The 17,861-nt window shown below is 18.6% G+C and overlaps 4 protein-coding genes across 4 annotated transcripts; 1 reads left to right on the top strand and 3 right to left on the bottom strand.

Moving 5' to 3' along the window:
- Nucleotides 1-9,614: 9,614 nt before the first annotated feature.
- On the top strand, nt 9,615-10,190 carry SRAE_X000053000 (Hypothetical protein; the record flags this gene model as incomplete). Its single annotated transcript, XM_024644885.1, has 2 exons — nt 9,615-9,781; nt 9,830-10,190. The coding sequence occupies 2 exons, from the start codon at nt 9,615-9,617 to the stop codon at nt 10,188-10,190; spliced, it is 528 nt and encodes a 175-aa protein (XP_024510399.1).
- A 523-nt stretch (nt 10,191-10,713) lies between these two features.
- SRAE_X000052900 (Major facilitator superfamily and Major facilitator superfamily domain, general substrate transporter-containing protein) lies at nt 10,714-12,382 on the bottom strand (the record flags this gene model as incomplete). Its single annotated transcript, XM_024644883.1, has 4 exons — nt 10,714-10,849; nt 10,904-11,272; nt 11,312-12,235; nt 12,282-12,382. 4 exons carry the CDS (start codon nt 12,380-12,382, stop codon nt 10,714-10,716), a joined length of 1,530 nt encoding a protein of 509 aa, XP_024510398.1.
- A 1,666-nt stretch (nt 12,383-14,048) lies between these two features.
- SRAE_X000052800 (Fatty acid desaturase, type 1 domain-containing protein) lies at nt 14,049-15,268 on the bottom strand (the record flags this gene model as incomplete). The annotated part of the gene is made up of 3 exons (XM_024644882.1): nt 14,049-14,646; nt 14,703-14,990; nt 15,030-15,268. 3 exons carry the CDS (start codon nt 15,266-15,268, stop codon nt 14,049-14,051), a joined length of 1,125 nt encoding a protein of 374 aa, XP_024510397.1.
- A 1,341-nt stretch (nt 15,269-16,609) lies between these two features.
- SRAE_X000052700 (Fatty acid desaturase, type 1 domain-containing protein) lies at nt 16,610-17,759 on the bottom strand (the record flags this gene model as incomplete). The annotated part of the gene is made up of 2 exons (XM_024644881.1): nt 16,610-17,204; nt 17,245-17,759. 2 exons carry the CDS (start codon nt 17,757-17,759, stop codon nt 16,610-16,612), a joined length of 1,110 nt encoding a protein of 369 aa, XP_024510396.1.
- Between the last annotated feature and the right edge of the window lie 102 nt (nt 17,760-17,861).

Genomic DNA, 17,861 nt, shown 5'->3' with positions numbered 1-17,861 from the left:
ACTATATGATCTTATAATTCTAAGCTGGCGATTAAAAATTAACCTCTGCCGTTAGTTGTACAGAAGTTATCATTTTTATATAAAAGAAAATGATAATATGATAAAAAGTTTTAACTATACATTACAAAAAAGATATTGATATAAACAGAATATAATAATAGAATATAAAAATATATGCAGTTAAGACTTAATAAAATAAAATTTTTTTTCATTTAATATTATATTCATTAAAGACTAATGTCAATATGAGGGAAAACAATATTTATTTATAATTTTTTCACTAATTAAGAAAAAAAAATAAATGAGAAAATTTTAACTCTATGATTAAGATTAAAAAAAAAGAAGAATTTTCTATACCACTGTAATCTAAGAGAAATTAAAAAGATAAACATAATCAAACTTCCATTTTTTATTTTTCTAAAAATAGGAAACATCAATTTATATAAATTTGAAATGAAACAATTACAAAAAAAAATAGTATATGAAGTTGTCAAGTAAAATTTGCTTGTTTATCAAAATGGAAATAAAATTTACATTCTTTATATCAGATGATAAAAAGTTAAAAAAAAAAATTTGTTTTTTTTTAACGTAATATAAAGTTTAAATATGTCATATATTTTAGTATGAACAATTCTTTACATAATGACGTAAAAGATGTATTATATATATTGAATAATATGAATATAAAAAGTAATATAAATATGATCATATATTATAATATTTTTTAAATGATAAATTAAAAACGAAATAAATTTATTGTATTTTATGATTTAATGTGATATATTAATCTTAAAAAATGTTTTTTTTATATTTAAGTACAAAAAAATCATATATTCATATATCATGAATATTTTTATATTTCTCAAAAGAATATTAAAATGTATTTTTAATTTTTGTTATATTTGATACGGGTATATTTTATGAAAATAACAAATAAAACAATATTTAAGCATAAATATACATATATCTCACAAATATCATTAAAAAATCATTTACCTCATCAATATCATATTATAAACGTTTTTGTTTTTAAGAATCTCTAACATATAATTGTCATTAACTATTAAATACTAAGTATTTATCTATACAACCTCCAAAATAAATAAAGACACACTAATATGATTTTTTTTTTTAAAATTTTTACTTTTAATTATTATGTTTTTATATTAATCATGACAAATACACATTTAATATAGAATCCATAGTATGCTAAGATTGTAAAGATTAATAACTGTTAAACTTTTAATGTTAAAAAATTATTTTAAAATTAATTAAAATGAATATTTAATAATATAAAAAATGTTTTAAAAAATCTTTGATATCAAATAAGGAAAAAAAGATTTTTTGTAGAATTAATATAAACAAGATTATTATATTAAAAAAAAATGATCTTTATGGAAATGATAAAACTCAATTTTTAAAATAATAAATTACATATATTTTTTTTACTTTTTTTTTCAATACAGTATTATCTTAAATGTAAATAAAAAAAACTTTTAAAATATAATTAGACTTGTTTCTGTTGATAAAAAAAAGAATAACTTTTGATATTTCTTATGAAAAAGAAAATTTTATGCATTATTTTTTTCTGGATAAACTTTTATAATTATATTTGAAGTTTAATTGATATGTAAACATATTTATATAAATCAAGTGAATAAAGTTATATGTATAAATAAAATTAAAAAGTGAAAATATCAAAAATAAAAGTAAATGATAAGTTTAATAAACTTATATTTAATATTACTTTTATTATTATAAAAAAAAATGTTTTATATATAAATAATAAAAAAAAATAATTTTTAAAATATCCAGTGAAATAAATATGTATAAAATTATTGTAAAAACATAAAAAATTTTTTATTTAAAAAATGTTACTATTTATAAATTTTTGTAAATGTAAAATATATTTGATCTAATAATAACAAAAATCTATTGTATAAAAATGATAAAAAAAAAATATAAATAAAATAAATATTATATTAATAATTTTTATATCACTACTTTTTTAATATATTTTTAATGTATATATTCAATTAGAAGTAAGTAAAGAAAAAAATTTGTAGTTTCCAATTATTTTTTTATAAAATATTTCATTTTTTTTTTAAATATAATGTTCACTTGAATAAAAGTTCTATTTCAATAAATACAATAAGAAAGATGAAAATAATAAATAATATAACAGCTATTGTGTTTTTTTTTTGTTCAAAAATAACACACTTTTATCATAGAAAAAAATTAAATTAATACAAGTAAAAACAATCTATCTTTTAGTTAATCTTATTAAATTGTAAAAAAAAGTTTTCCTTTATAATAAAGTAAAAATATATTGATGTACTTTATTTTAAATTATATTCTCTACTTATTATTAATTATTTTGTAAAAGTAATTGTAAAAATTATGAATTATTATTAAAAATATGTAATTTTTAAACTTTGTTTTAATAAAAAATTTTAATAGTATATTATCAAAAGTTTTTACTAACATTTTAATATTCTTAGATTTCAACAACTAATATGTGAGAGAAATTTAAAATAGATGAATAATTTGAATATATAAAGTCGTTAGAAATACATATTTTGTGAATTTATTTTTATTTTAAAAAAACTTTCATTTTTAAAAATGTATGAATAATAAATAAAAAGGAAAATAGCTTACATTTAAAGATATTCTGAAAAATGAAATTTTAAAAGGATAAAGGTAAAAAACTTAAAAGAAGATATAAAAAAGTTTCAAATAAAACTAAATTTAATTTTTGTATATAAAATATTTTTTAATATAAATTTTTAGCATCAATAAAAATAATACTTAAAAATATGAAAATACAAAAGTTACAATTTAAATTTTTCAATAATTTTTAAAAGTTTTTTTAAGTTATTAAAATAAATATAGTTTAAATAAAATTCTTATTAAAAAAAAGTAAAAATATAAAAATTTTCTAAAGTTGTTTACAGATTATTAAATTTAAATTATAAATCAGCTTAAATAAAACAACTAAAGACTATGAAATATATATTGTAATGATCAAAGTAAATATTTTTTAATAAATTGAATTTGACTTATTTTTATAAGTTACATATACATAATACTAAAACATCAATATTTAATTAAAAAATGTTTTATTGACAAAATTATAATTTTTTTCCGTGTACCAATTTTAAAATTCAAAAAATTAATTGTTAAAGTCATTATGGAAGAATTTGTCGATCATGAATGAAATGACTACATTTTAAGATACATTAAATATTTTTTTTTTTAAATGTTGTAACATAAAAAAAAGGAAACATTTTTTTTTAATTTTAAAGCAAAAATATCAATTTACTATTTTTAATTTCTAGATTTATTAAACATTATAAATATAGATTTATATAAAGTACATTGACTAGACATATCTGTTTTAAATTGTAAGTCATAAATTGAAAATAAATAGTCATTCTTAGTAGTACTTCATTTTATCATCTGCCCTAAAGTTTTTAGTTAAAATTACTACCATAAAGTAACATTTCAATACTATTTAATTTTACTTCTTAATTTTATAAAAAAAGAACTTAAAATAAAAAAATTTTAAATTAAGTTACTTTCATAAATATACATGTAGTATATGTATTGAAGAAATTAAAAATATAGTTTAATTAATAAATCGTTTTAAAATATAATATTAAGATAAAAAATAAGAAAATAGACTGGTATTTTAAAGTACCTCAAACAATCATTACTTACATAACAGGTAATTTAAAAAGTAAATTTAAACAAAGATGAGAAAAATTGTGTGAACAAATTAAAATATGATAAAAAAAAATAATAAAGAACGTTTTAGTAGAAATATTTATGTTATATTATTTAAAAATTGAAAGAAAATAAGATACCATTTGTTATAAAAATTATAATATTTATTTTTTATCAGTTCATTTTATCTACATAAATATAAAAAATTAAAACGTTTATCTTAAATTTTTTATAATTATTTAAAACATATGGACAATTTTTTTTTATATTTTAACAAATTAAGTTATAAATATACTAGTAGATTTACAGGTTTATATAGTGATTACATTTAAAATTTTTAACATGACAAAAGAATTTTAAATAAAAATACTTATTCAATCTATTTTAAAATATAAATTAAATATTAAAACTAAAAATACTTTTGTTTTAGTTATAAAATGGCACTGATATTTTTGGTCTTTTATACTATTAAAAACGTCATTTTTTAATAATATTTACTGTATATAATAACAAATAAATGTCAATGCTATAAATAAATAATTTATTTTAAAGTTATCCTATTGAAATAAAGGAAACTGTATTAAAATTTATGATGGATATTGTTGTTAAATTTAATAGAAAAATAATATTAATTTTTTATGAAAACATATCAATAAATTTGCTTATAAAACTTTTCGAGAAACAGATACATATCTTACAATTCAATTATTTTTTAATGAAGTATTTTTTTTATTTAATATACCTAATCAAAAAGATGAATAATATTTATCTTTTTAATGTTTAATGGCTTTATAAAAGAACAAATAAAATAAATGTTTCATAAAATTTTTTTTTTTTTCTAGTAAAAAACCAGAACAGCACTTGTTTGGAAATAAAATATAGTAATAATATTTAATATTTAGTTGACATCAATTGAGATGTCAAAAAATAGTTTATTACTGATAAAAATTATCTTTAGAATTTTTTAAAATAAGATTATAATTTTGAAGATGGTGATCAAAGTCAAAATTTATTTAATAAAATAATTTATAAAAATATTTTTATAAAATGTATCTTCTGTTGAAATTTTTTTATTTTTGTAATCTGAAGTAAATTTAAATAAAAATTTTATAATTAAGATTTTTTAACTTTCAATATTTATACTAAACTTTTAAAATAAAATTTATCATTCTAAAGTATCATGATATTATTTATTTTAATTTACATAAATTTGGCAAAAATAAATAAATCTTTCAATATTTTTAATAATTAATAAATTTGCTGTTTTTAGTTTTAATTACAGATATTTTAATGTTTAATTAGGTAAACTTTTTTACATTATTTTAAAAAATGACTAAGAAATTACGAAATGTTTCTTCTAAATAATTATTATAAAATAGTACTTGTAATTTTACTTGTAAATGATTCATTTTAAATTTCTTTAAATGTTTATTACCAAAAAATGCAAATTATTATTTATAAAATATCTTATCAACATTGCAAGTAAAGAAAAGAAAAATATACTGTCAAAAAAAACTATCTAAATGAATAAATAAATAATGTACCTATTTCAATGATATAGAAAATAATTTTTTTTGTTTTAAACATGATAATTGAAATATCAAAACTAATATTATTATAATTCTTCTTGCATGAAAAGTTTACATTGAGAAAAAGTAGAAAATGAGAATCAAAAATATGGTGTTTTGATTGTTTTGATAATTTTTAATAATAAATGCTTTTACAACTACCAATTACTTTTTCTTTCTTATTACAATTGTAACTGCTTATTTACAATTCTATTTTTAAAAATCTTGTTACTTTCATTTTATTATTTTTTTAGATCAATCTTTTTACATGTAATAAAATTTGTTTTTAAAAAATGATATTTACTTCAAAATCTATCTCATTAAGCAAGAATTCATTTTTTTACTAAACATATTTGTAATTTAAAGTTTATACTAAATTATTTTATTTCAATAATTTATTAGTTTTATTAAAAAACCTCACAACAATAATAACATATTATTTCAATAATAGAAAAGGCACATAAATTAGCAGTAACTATGTATTTTTTTGGTATTAATTTTTTTAAATCTAAAAAAGAAGAAAAATAAAAGACTTCACATTTTAATACATTATTTTAATTTTATAAAGAAAATAAAATCAAAAAGAATATTTCAAAATTTTAATTATTATTTAAAAAAAATTATTTTTATTCTCACAACACTTTTGACTAACATTTTTTTTTATTTTTTTAAATTAATGAAAGAAAAATATATTTATAATTATTTTTAATGGTATTTCAATAGTTTATATCATTTTTTTTTGTATGAGTTTTATATTAAAAAAATTTAAATATATAAAGACCTATAATGTACAAAAAAAACTTTCACTTCCTTTTTTTTTTAAATTAACAAATCCTGTTAATATGTTTTTTTTTCTAGAAAGAATACGTATTTGATTTGATAATGTTATTTTTATTAAAATCACGTCATTCATCCTATATCTTAAATTATAAAAATTTCTTTTTATTTTAAATTTAATAACATTTATTTTAAAATTTATATTACATTTTAAATATATATTAATAAAGTAATTATTTATAAATAATATACAATTTCTTTTTTCAAATAATTATTTATATTTAAAATTTTCAATTAATATAATTTCTTATAATAATTAATTAAAAACCTTAAGGTCTATTTAAAAAATAATTAGAATAGGTAAAATTTATCAATAAATATTTGACGAGGATATATGCCTTATGTATAAATAAATATATCTTTTTATTTTTATTAAATTTTATTACTTAATGTCATATAAAGTACTGAATAAATATTTAAAAGAAAATATATTTAATATATTATACTTATTTAAGTGAGAGAAAAAAAAAAAACGATGATTTATCTTCATCTCTGAGGATTTGAGATGTCATCACCTTTGGTAGTATATAAAAAGAAAAAAAGTGAGAGATAGAAGGAAAATTTTTATTATTGTGTTCTTGACTGTAATATATTAAAGTTTTATTGAATAAAGGTGCTAATAATTCAAAAAAAAAAAAAAAAAAAAAAAAAAAAAAATTTTTTTTATTGTGTTCTTGACTGTAATATATTAAAGTTTTATTGAATAAAGGTGCTAATAATTCAATCCTAAGTCTAATACTCTACGCCAGGGCGCCAGCTTAAAATATTATCATAAAAATTTTTACTTTTAGTTAAAAATTATAATTTCTTTTTAAATATTTTAAAATTATGATATAATTTATGTTGATTTGAAGAAAAAATGATTAAAAGACTTTTATATGATAAAATATATGAATAATTACTTTTATAAAAAATTTTGGAATACATTTTAAATGTAACTGAAACTTAAACAAAAACATAATATTTACCAATATTTTTGTACTTTAAAAAAATACTTATTTTAATATTTTTTTTACAAAAAGTTACTTAACCATGTTATTAATGTTTGTATGCTAGTTATATACAAAAATAAATGAAACATCTTTTTCATTGTTATATTAAATAATAATAATGTTAGATTTTATTATTATTATTTCTTATAAAATTAAGTTTTCATAAGTTATTATCAAAATATTTTATAAGTTTTCTTTTCTAATTTTCTCACAAACATAAAATAAAACAAAAGGACAATATTAAAAATAGAAATAACTAATAATGTACTATAATAAAAAAATAAGATTACAAAAGAAATAGTTATATTTTTTTATTATTTTAATTAACTTTCTTTAATAACTGTCATAAAATTATTTTAACATCTATTTTTCTATTGTAATTATATAATAAAACATTACATCTTTTTTTCCAAATTATAAATAAAAAAATATTTTAATACTTAGTTAATATTTTTATAATTAAAAAAGGATAAATATAAATATTATTGCTCACAAAAACAATATTATTTTGATCTTAACATTTTTTTAACTAATTCAATAGTTATCTTAAAATAATAATTAAAATGACAAATAAATAAGAATTTAATGAAATTTTTTAAAAAACCTACGTCATTTTAAAGTATTTTTACAAAAGTTTTATAGTAATATTTTTTTTGACAACTATTCTTAGTTAATTGTTTAATAAAGTTTACCCTTAAAAAACATATACATTCCTTTTTTTTTTTGTTTTAGACGTATAAAAAAAGATATGACAAAAAATTAATTATATTAATAATAAATTTCTTCCTTGTCTTTTTTCAAAAAAACAACATATTTTTTTAAAACTTTTTTTAAAGTATAAATATAAATGAAATGAAATTAATTTTAATTAAAGAATTTTTACTATTTTTTTTATAAATCTTAAAAATATTTTAAGCCATTTGTCGTTGACATTTATTTATATTAAAATTTTTTTGTCTTTTATATTAATCATATATATTTTATTATAATAATATATATATCTTTTAAAAATTGACATTATTCTAGTTATCAGATCAAGCTTCTATAAACTTTGTATTTTGACAATTTGAGGTAAAACAAAATAACTGTTATTTTCTATATATTTAAGAAATGGTACATTTAATGTTGAGATGTCAGATATCTTTCTTTAATTTACATCTTAAATTATATAATTATGCTTTATATGATTTTTAATAATTTTTCATTATAAATAACTAATATACTATTATAATTTGTATCCTTTTTATTAAGCTTATTTAAGATTCATTAGTTAAAATTACATATATTAATATAATTTTTGTAAATTAAGTTAATAAGTGACTTAAATTAAAAAAATAAATAAAACGTTTTGTCATTTTTTTAATTACTCAATTATAAGTAATAATTTGTTATAAAATATTAATTTAAAAAAAAACCCATAAGGATATGTATAAATTTTTAATGAAAATGTATATATTATAATGTATAAAATTAGCTTTTTTTTTTCGTTATTGAAAATTAACTTTTGACAATTATTTAATAATAAGATATCTCATTTTTATTTCATAATTTACCTCTAAAATAAAATATATTATGATTAAAAATTCATTTTCATATATCTTTTATTCATTTTATTATATTATAGTAATTTTGAATTCAATTTTCAACAAAAATGAGAAGCAATATTTAGAAGAAAAAAAAATTTTTTTTCTTAACCAAATTTAGCCAATACCCTCTTTTCTTTCCCTCGACGATCATAAGTCATAAAACATTAATAAATATTCAAAATTAGAACATAATATACTTTTATATTTAAATGGGAGTAATCAAAAATATGTATTTTGAGGATAATTAATTACCCATAAGGAAATTTTATATAACCAAAATTATGTATAAAAATATTTTTCATAAATTAAATCCCACCTCTTTTGTCTAGTAATCCAACAAATATTTATATTATTTAATAAATATAAATATATTTTATTTATTAAAAATAGTACAAATAAGATATAATCAAAAATTTTTATATAATCATTTGTTAATAAAATTTATTTTTAATATTTTTTTTATTTGTTTTTAATTTCATAAAAAGATTTAGAAATATATTTAAAACGTAATGAATGGACAAAAAATATTATTTCATTATGAAAATCTTAAAATAATATTACGGTCAATTTATTTTGTGGTCATATCTTTTTACTAAAATTATTTTCTCATACTATAAAGAAACTTTAATTATCAAAAGTGGAATTTAATTTATTTATAAAAAATTATAAGCCTAATATAAATGTATTTTTATATAAAAATTTTTGTCATTCTCCTCAATATTTACAAAATTTTTTTTTTTAAAATAACATATTCATGCTTTCAAAAAAAAAGTTTGTTATTTTTTTGTCTTAATTTTTATAATTATATTTTTATATATGTACTGCTTCATTTTTTTTTTATTAAATATTAAAATATAAATATTCTTTTAGAGTAAATTCATTTTTTTTTTTGTAGAAATATAGACATGTTTAGAAGATTATTTATTTCAATAGTTATTGTCTGTATTGCTACTATTGTACTTGGTGTTGAAAGTGAAGATTATCCACCAAATACATCTGATATATTAGATGATTTCCAATCTGACAAACTTTCATCTGAACATAATCAGATACTAGAGATTAATGGTCAATAGTAAGTATAAAAAATATTAGAAATTTTTTATATTATATATATTTTCAGTAATAATGTAGAAGATGATGAAAATATTGAAAAACGTGCTCCTATGGATCGTTCTAGTATGATAAAATTTGGAAAACGTGCTCAATTAGATCGTGCTATGGTTAGATTTGGTAGAGCTCCTCTTGATAGAAGTTCTATGGTAAGATTTGGACGTGCACCACTTACTCGTACATCAATGATACGTTTTGGGAAACGTGCACCATTAGATCGTGCAATGGTAAGATTTGGAAAACGTGCTCCATTAGATAGAGCTATGGTTCGTTTTGGAAAACGTGCTCCATTGGACCGTGCAATGGTACGTTTTGGAAAACGCGCTCCATTGGACCGTGCAATGGTTCGTTTTGGAAAAAGATCAGAGTAATTTTTTAAACTACTTTTAAAAATAAAAATTATCGTCATCACACATTGTCTCTCTAACGCAATATAAATGATTTTAAAAATAAATAAAATTATAGCAAACGTATAAATATTCGATCCAAAACAAATTTTAGCATTCATCAACATTTCCAATTCCAACGTCAATATGAAAATACAATATTTTTTTTTTTGTACTATTACAATGAAATGCAAGTATAGATTCAATAAGTATTTTTTTTAAAAAATTCAAGATAAGATTTTTAACTAAATATATGACAAAAATTAATGCTTAAAATAATATTTTATTAATTTTTAATTAAGAAATAATTCTTAATGTTTTTTTATTTATATTGTCTTCTTAAAATATATATATAAGCTTTTATTTAAACTAAACAAAAAAAAACATAGTTTTAATACTAAGTAGTTAACAATTATATATATATATAATAATTTTAAGATCCGTAAAAACAAAAATTTAAAGTTGAAATTTAAATAACGGATAAAAAAAGAATTATAAAGATTAAACATTATTTTTCGACAACTCCAGGCACAACAAGGGGTACAAGCCTTTTTCTAAATATTAGAATTAATACAATTCCTATTGATAAACTAATTCCTTGTGTTAACATGCATAATCTCGAACCGGATATTTCAAAAAGTTTTCTAAAAAAAATAAGATTAATAAGATAATGAAAATAGGATTAATATAATTATTACGTTGCAACAACAGGCCCGATACATCTAGCTAATGCACCAAAAGACTCAAAAATTCCTTGCATTCCTCCTTGTTTTCGTGGACCCAAAACTTCAGCAAACATTGTACCATTTGGAGCAGCAGTGTAAGGATAAGCAAATCCAAAACATAAAATCATTGTTATAGCATATAATATTAAAGGTACTCGGGTCATTGTATTACACCAATCATATTTACTTGAACATCCACCACTATATGCAGTATCTTCTATTGTTGAGTTTGGTGCAAGTTTTATAGGATCAAGATGTCCACCATAAAATCCATATGGATAATTTATAACATGAAATATTATAAAATTTGTTAATCCAAAAACAATTAATTTTCTTTTATCACTAAAAAAAATATTATATTATTATATAAATGTAACATACATTTTTCCTACTGGTGTAAATGCTTGAATAAGATAATTTGATACACTTAAAAGGCATGCTAAACTAAAAAACATTCCATTATAAAGAATAGCTTCTTCATCATTCCAATTATACATTGATATTGTTAATGGTGCTGCAATAACTTCAATATTTGTAGAAACTGATTGTTGTGCAAACCATAAATAAATACAAACACATACAGCAATTTTATCAAATTTAGGTATTTTTATAGGTGTTTCACCATCCTCTAAATTATTTTTTTTTATAACACCAACATAATTTTCTACAAAAGTAAAATGGAAAAATATAATAGCTCCAATTGATAAGATTATCATAGCTATTGGTGGTGCTGTAAACATATTAATAGTAATACCAAGGAAAAATTTTCCTGTATATTCACCAAATGGTGTAAAAGCAGCTTGTACAGCAGGTCCTGATGATAAACCTAAAACAAATGAAGCAATTCCTAATGCAACTACTCTTCTACGATCTTTACTAAGACATGATGTTGCAACATATGCTCTTAATGTTCCAAGACATCCTGAACCAAAACCAACAATTAATCTACTAACAATCATCCATTCAACAACACAGTTTGAAGAAAAATTTGGAAGAGCTGCATAAATTATATTACCAATAATTGTAAAAAATATACCACAACAAACAACATTTTTAGTGGAAGAAGATTTTTGACTCCAAAATCCAAAAACAGGAGAACCAAAAGTTTGACCAATACTAAATGAAGCAACAATCCATCCAAGAACATCAATATTAACATTAGGATTCAAAGTACTTAAATATGGCCACATAGAAGTGAAATAAACAGAAATATGAATACCACAAAAAAACATCATAATATATGCTAATATTATTGAATACCATTCAGTTCTTTCTTCATAACTTTGACTCTTTTTTATTGATATTCTAAAAAAATTATTAAATATTATTAAAAAAAAAATGTTAATATTACTTTTTTTGTACTGATTTATTTGCTATAGTAATATTATCTTCATTTTCTCTTGTTTCACCGAGAAATTTAAATTTCAATGGAACAATTTTTAAACCCTTCATAGTTTTTCTATAAAAAAAAACAATGGTAAATGAAAATATAGAATATTGTTGAAGTGAATTAATTTTTTGTTTCACAAACTCTTTTAAAGGAAGGAAATAAAATTTTATACAGAAATTTTTATTATCCGCTTCTTTATCATTTAAAAAGTTTTTTTTTTACTATTAATATTTTATTTTTAATTCTTTTAATGTTAACATTTAAATAATCTCATTATATTATTTTAATATATTATCTTTTTTATTGTCACATTAATATGATATTTCAAAATAATTAACATATATGTACCCATAAATTTTATTGTAGTTAAAAAATTAAAGTTAATATATTTATGTTATTACTTTTTCGTGTTACTTGATATTATTAAAAAAGTATTAACATAAAATATATTTGATGATTTTGTCAGATAGTTTAACGTGATTATGTTAATTGATGGATGAGCATGTGTAATTTTTTATGAAATTTTTATTAAAAATACTTATAACATTTATAATTCACATAATTTATGTTTTATGTATTAAATTATTTATTATATCAAGGAAAAAATTTATTATGATTAATTATTAGGTCTTTGATAACATTATATTGTTAAAATATATATTTTTTTATTTGATGTATCAAAAAAAATTCTTATTTTTGTTTAAATGTTAAGAATTATTGTGAATTTAAATTTCCCCCAGAATTTGATTAATTGAGTTTATCTTTTTTTTTAAAGAAAAATTAATTTTAAGAAACTTGATATTTTTGAATAAACGTGATTTATTTAATTTTTTTTTGTCTACTAAATTAAAATATTTCTACTTCAAAATTATTTTTAAAGAACAAATAATAAACAAAATTGTTTATATTCTTAATTTTGCGTAGTCATAGTATATTTATATCAAATAAATGATAATATATATTTTCAATTTTAAATTATATTTAACTTTTCCATAATTCATAGCTTTTATATCTTAGTCTAAAATCAAATTTACTAATAAATTAAAATTTTGGAAATTATTTTAAACAATTTAAGGAATTGAAAACAAATTTAATTACTAATTAAACAAGGTAAATGAATCAAAAAACTTTAAATATAAATGAATATAACATCATAATTTTTATGACATTAAAGTTCAATTATATTTAAACTTTTTTGTTAAAATATAAAATTCTTTTTTTTATTTATAACAATCTTTATTATAGAATTTTTTATAAAATTATTTACCGTAGTTAAAAAATTTTAAATTTATAACAACAATCTTTTTTTTTATTTTTTTTTATCTTAAGATATTCTTATAGAATATTAAAATAATATAAATTTATAATTTTTCAAAAGTAAAAAAAAATACAATGATTTTAATATTCTTATCATTTACAATTTAATAATCATTATATTAAAAAAAGATTATTATTCTTTTAATAAATAATAATACAAATTTTCTTTTTATAAAAATGGCTTTTGATAAGAAAATGATAATAATAAGAAAAATGGTAAGTCAGAGGCGATTTTATTTTTTATCTCTAAATATTTTTATAAGTACAATTGTTGTATCTTATCATTTTTAAGAAAAAATATTAAGAAGGAATAATTAGATAATTTTTACATAATCTTGTGGTATACCTAGTAAATATTTCTTTTGGTGAATTGATTTAAAAGAACTGTATAAAATATTTTTTAATGTTTTTTTATTCTTTTTTTCCATTTGTGACTTCAGATGCAATGAAATATTTCAACATTCCATTTCCTTTTCTAACCATATATTCTAAGACAGGTTGAAGTCTATGATATTCATAAACAAAATCATATGTATATTTATATTTGTATGTTCCTGGATAATCAGTTAAGACTTCTTTAATTGCTTTTGTAGCGTCTTTAAGTTTATAATGTGGAATTTTTGTAAAGAAAAGATGGTGAGCAAGATGGCAATCAGTAATATGATGCATTATATAATCAATTCCAAATCCATAGTATCTATCATATGTTTGAAGTTGACCTTTAACAAAATTCCAACTTCCTTCTTCATAAGCTTCAACTGACTCATCTCTATGTTGAAGATAAGTTACAATAACCAACCAATATCCAGTAAAACAACATGGAATATAATAATATTTTATCCAATTAAAAATACTATAATCAACAAAAACAAAAGCAGCATACATACAACTTAAAACAGCTAATGCCGAAACAGTACATTGAATACGTTCTTTTGTATTTGTAAACATTTTTGACCATGGCCAGTAATGTGAACCATCAGCAATTCCACCAATTGTATATACATGCCAACTAAAAAGAAATATTTTTTATATAAATAAATTTTTATTAAATATTTTTTAACTTACAACATAAGACCAGCTAATGGAAATTTATGAAATTCTTTTGATATGTAATCCATTTGATCGTATGATTCTTTATCAATCCAAAGATGACCTATATCTTTATCTAGATGTGATGTATATTGATGATGTAATCTATGTGATTTTTTCCATGGCCAATATGGTGCCATAATTGGAGCATGAGCAATATGACCACAAAGATCATTTAACCATGTATAATTTGAGAAAGTTGTATGTCCACAATCATGTCCAACAACAAAAAGAGAAAAACCAAACATTCCAAATACAAAATACCTAATAATATTATTATTAATTATAATATTAATTACTTACCATCCTAATAAACCAATCCATCCAAAATAATTTTCAACATGTCCAACAATCATAAACATACCAGCAAGACATAATAAATCCCAAACTAAGAAAAAGATTGATTTTAAAGCATCTTTTTCAAAACATTCTGATGGAATTGCATTTCTTATTTCTTCTAAAGTTGGATATTCCTTCTTAATATCTTCTTTTTTTGCCTCTTTAACTATTGTATTTGTTTGTGTAAGTGTATTGTTAGTCATTTTTTTCTTTCACAAACAAGTAATATTTTTATATGTAAAAATCCCAGTAATGAATATACTAAAAATAATTTTAAAAAAAAATATTAATTAATCAAAAAAAAATATTAATATATATATATGAATGTATTAAAATTTATTTAATATATTAAAATAAATGCTTTAACAAGAGACAAAATATTCATATTGTAACAAAACTTTTAACCTTTCAATTATATATAATATTATAATATATCATTATAAGAGAAAGACAATATCATAGTGTAACTGAAAAAAGTTTTTAAATGTCTGATTAATAGCCAGTCAGTTGTATCATTAGTATACATGTATATTTATATACATATCTAATATATGTATATGCATACAATTATTAAGAAAAAGGGCATTTATCAAATAAATAATTTGATAAAAATTAAAAAGAAAGATAAATTCTTGACAGAAAAGAATGATAAAAAATATTACATATAAATTTTTCTATTATTCTAGATAGTAGGTATATATTAATTTTTTTTTTTAATATATATATTTAAAATTACATCAGAATGTAAATGGTGCATATCAATTTTGGGAAAAGAGTAAAGAGAAAAGAAAAAAAAAAGAATAATTTAAATAGGAAGTATAATAATATACATACACAAAAAAAAAGACTATCTTAAAACAGATGGTTGTCATTAATGAGAATGTAATATAGGATTTATATTATTAACTGAATCAAATAATTTATTTATATACTAATTTTTTGAAGTTATCTCTTATCAAAACAGTTTGGTAATATCCTTTTAGAAAAATTTTAAGTGACAGGTTACTCTTTTTGTTGATAAGATATAGTATTATAGAACACCTATAGTGAAAATTAATAGATATAAGAATATAATTATTTCAATAAAAAGTAATTTGTTATGATTGTAAATAATAAAATTTTATCTTAGACCTCCATTTATAATATATATTTTAAAGAAAATAAATTATACTTTATTGATATGATAAATTAATAATTCTAGTTATCTATGATCAAAGTACATAATACACTTTTCTTTTGACATTTCAATGATAAATTTTAATTGTTTTATTTCATTTTATTATATTTTAATTTAATAATTTTTTTATGATGAAACAAAAATACTGTACAGATATTTTTAAAAAATTTTAAATCTGTGATCTTTGAAATAAATAGTAATTAAATAATTAATATTAATTTTTTAAAAAAAAAAAGACTGATAACAAAATGATTAAGAAAATTTATTATAAAAAATTTTTTTTTATCAAATCACAATTCAACAAAATATATGTATTGCTTTTTTTTGCAAGAATAGTTACACAATTTATTTATATTTATAAAACCCTTTAGAAAGCTTTTTTAGCATTTTTTGCATTTGGATATTTGAGTACTCCAGTTCCTTTACCAACAAGATATTCAAGGATAACATTTAATTTAAGATATTCAAAAACAAAATCATAATTTTTCTTGCTTTTATATAATCCTGGATATTGTTTAAAAACTTCTTCAATAGCTCTAGTTGCTTTCATTAAATTATAATGTGGTATTCTTGTAAAAAAGAAATGATGAGCAACATGACCATCTGAGATATGATGAAGTATTGTATCAATACCAAATCCATAAGTTCTATCAATTGTTTGAAGTTGACCTTTAACATAATTCCAACTTCCTTCTTCATAAACTTCAATTGTTTCTGATTGATGTTGAAGATATGTAATAATAACTAACCAAAATCCTTGGAATAAACATGGAATGTAATAATATTTTATAAAATTAAAAATTGAATAATCATTGAGATGAAGAGCAACTCCAGCACAGAAAAGGCAAACTAATCCAGAAATTACACATTGAATACGTTCTGTAGTTGTAGTAAAAAGTTTAGAGAAAGGCCAAAAATGTGATCCATCAGGTAAACCAAGACCAGTATAAATTGGATTCCATCTAAATTAATTAAAATTAATTAAAATATATTATCATTTACCTAAATAATCCAGAAATTGGAAGCTTTGAAAAGTGTTTAAATATAAAATTTTTAGAAACCCAGTCTTCTTCTGTCGTCCATGGATGTCCTTTATCTTTTTCTAAATGTGATGTATATTGATGATGTTGTCTATGTGATTTTTGCCATGGCCAGTATGGTGCTAATATTGGTCCATGAGCAATATGACCACAAATATCATTTAACCAGGTATAATTTGAGAATGTTGTATGTCCACAATCATGTCCAATAATAAAAAGTGATGATCCAAACATACCTATTATCCAATACCAAACACAAAGACCAAGAAAACCACCATAACCTTCAAAAAGAGGTAAAGCAAAATACATAAAAGCTATAAGAATATAATCCAATACAAGATAAAAAATTGATTTTAAAGCATCTTTCTCAAAACATTCAGCTGGTATAGCTTTTTTTATTTCTTCAAGTGTTGGAAATTCTTTTTTATGTTTATTTTCTTTTACAACAGTTTTTGTTTGAGTAGTAGAAGACGACATGACTATTATATTCACGTAATAAAATTAAAATGTATATAGTAGTTTGCTAAAAATGTAACAATTAATGTAAGGTAAATTCTTTTTATTCTTTTATTTATTTTC

Source organism: Strongyloides ratti (genome assembly GCF_001040885.1).
Source record: "Strongyloides ratti genome assembly S_ratti_ED321, chromosome : X".
Taxonomy (NCBI): domain Eukaryota; kingdom Metazoa; phylum Nematoda; class Chromadorea; order Rhabditida; family Strongyloididae; genus Strongyloides; species Strongyloides ratti.
The sequence above is the reverse complement of the archived record's forward strand: the minus strand, read 5'-3'. Positions and strand labels throughout refer to the sequence as shown.